The sequence below is a fragment of the Geospiza fortis genome, unplaced genomic scaffold (genome assembly GCF_000277835.1).
Source record: "Geospiza fortis unplaced genomic scaffold, GeoFor_1.0 scaffold183, whole genome shotgun sequence".
Taxonomy (NCBI): domain Eukaryota; kingdom Metazoa; phylum Chordata; class Aves; order Passeriformes; family Thraupidae; genus Geospiza; species Geospiza fortis.
In genome coordinates, this window is record NW_005054447.1 from 1,556,542 (window position 1) to 1,558,415 (window position 1,874).

General features: G+C 45.8%; 1 protein-coding gene across 1 annotated transcript in view; it reads left to right on the forward strand.

Moving 5' to 3' along the window:
* The window catches only part of HYOU1 (hypoxia up-regulated 1), a 13,848-nt gene that overhangs the window by 10,479 nt on the left and 1,495 nt on the right, over window positions 1-1,874 (forward strand). Inside the window, exons 19-21 of the mRNA XM_031062400.1 lie at window positions 150-283; window positions 578-662; window positions 1,116-1,368. Coding sequence (XP_030918260.1) covers window positions 150-283; window positions 578-662; window positions 1,116-1,368 — 472 coding nt within the window. The remainder of the gene's footprint in view (window positions 1-149; window positions 284-577; window positions 663-1,115; window positions 1,369-1,874) is intronic.

Here is a 1,874-nt window from a genome sequence, read left to right on the forward strand (position 1 = left end):
ACTGAAAGCTTTGTCATGTGGCTCTTTTTACAGCACTGAAATGGTGTATTTGATAGAGTGAAAAACAAATGAAGTTAAAACTTCTGAAGTTGCCAGTGTTAGACAGTGGTCAAGTTAACTGTCTCATTTCTCCTCTCCCCCGGTTTCAGGAGCTGAAAGACAAGCTTTCAGAGCTGAAAAAGCTTTGTAGGAACCTTTTCTTCCGTGTTGAGGAACGGAGAAAGTGGCCAGAACGCCTGGCTGCTCTGGAAAGTCTGCTCAATCACTCCACCATCTTTCTCAGGTAAGGACAGGCTTTTGGGAAGGAATGTCATGCAACTGGTTATGTAGGAGCTGCCATCAGAATGAGACCAGAGTGAATGCCAAAGTCAGTGGCAGTTCCTGAGAAAAGGTGAGCAGAACCCTGCTCCCCAGTGTCCTGTTCTGCATGACCTGTGAACAACCCCTTGTCCAAAATGGGGGCAGGAAGGGTCCAGTATGGTTGTTGTGATGTTTTTGTATTACTGGAGCTGTAACCACTGAGTTGCCAAAGTGCAGTCTGCTTGGCTTAACTAAAATAAGCTTTCTTATCTACAAGGGGAGCCCGAATGATTCCAGAGTCTGACCAGATATTCACAGAAGTGGAACTGAGTACACTGGAAAAAGCCATCAATGAAACCACGGTACTGAAGGATGGAGTGATGCTGGAGGAGGGTGGGGTGGCAGTTTGGCTTATGACCTATACTTTCACTCAGGGTCATGGAGTAGAATGTGCACGTTTTGTTTTCGTGCCACCAGCAAGCCTTTTGTGTGTATCAGTATTTCCTAATGCCCAGCCTGACCCCGTTGTGTCTGGGGGGAATGGTGGTTCCTGTGTTGTGTGTGGAATCGCCTCCAGGGTGGGGGTGGAGCCCAGTGATCTGATTGCACTTGGTTTTTAAAGGCAGGCACTGGATTTTGTTTCTCTTTTTCCTGTGTCTGGGTAAACTGAGAGGTTGGTGGAAATGTAGCACAGAGGAGAACTGTCCTGAGTAAAGCAGAATAGCCTGGGGCAGTGACTTTGAGATACTGTGATATACAGCAGTTCCTGGAACCCAGAAGCATTCCAAAAGCACCTCTTCCCTCGCGTCCCACAGATCTGGAAAAATGAGACGCTGGCTGAACAGAACAAGCTTACTCCTACTGAGAAACCTGTGCTGCTGTCTAAAGATATAGAGCTCAAGATAGCAGCCCTGGACAGGGAAGTGCAGTATCTCCTGAATAAAGCCAAGTTTGCAAAACCCAAACCCAAAAGGGAGAAGAATGCCACAAAAACTGATTCAGGCAAGAATACTACCGCAGCCCCTGAGACTGAGAATACTATCCCTCCCACGGAGGGGAAACAAGGAGGTAAGTAGCAGGCTTGGAGCATGTATGTCGCTCCCTATTATATAATTACCACATGTAATACATGGTGTTCCTCTTGATTGAACGGGAGCTAAAGAAGGGAGGACGGTAGTGAACTGTGAGATTAGGTGAGTTTGCTCTCAGTTTTCAAAGACAGCTGGGAAAATCTATGTGTTGCAGTGTCCTTCACCCCCCACCATTTGTTTGGGTTTTTTGTGAAGAAACAGAAATTATTTATAAATTTCCCAGGATAGTCAGTACCTGTCTTGCTGGTTTGTTGACTTCTAGGAAAGATTAGCCATTGACTGCACTTCAGTGTACTGAGCTGAATACTCAAAGTCCTGTCCTAGATCAGTGAGTAGAATGAATTGTTGATGAGAAAGGTTCGTGGCCTAGATGGACCCCAGGGAAAAAAAAAATCTCTTGGGGCATTAGGATTTAGTTTTTTGAACTTTCTAAGATCCTCAGGTCTCAAGTGCCCTGGTCCTTTTAAATCTGGAAGCTGTTTG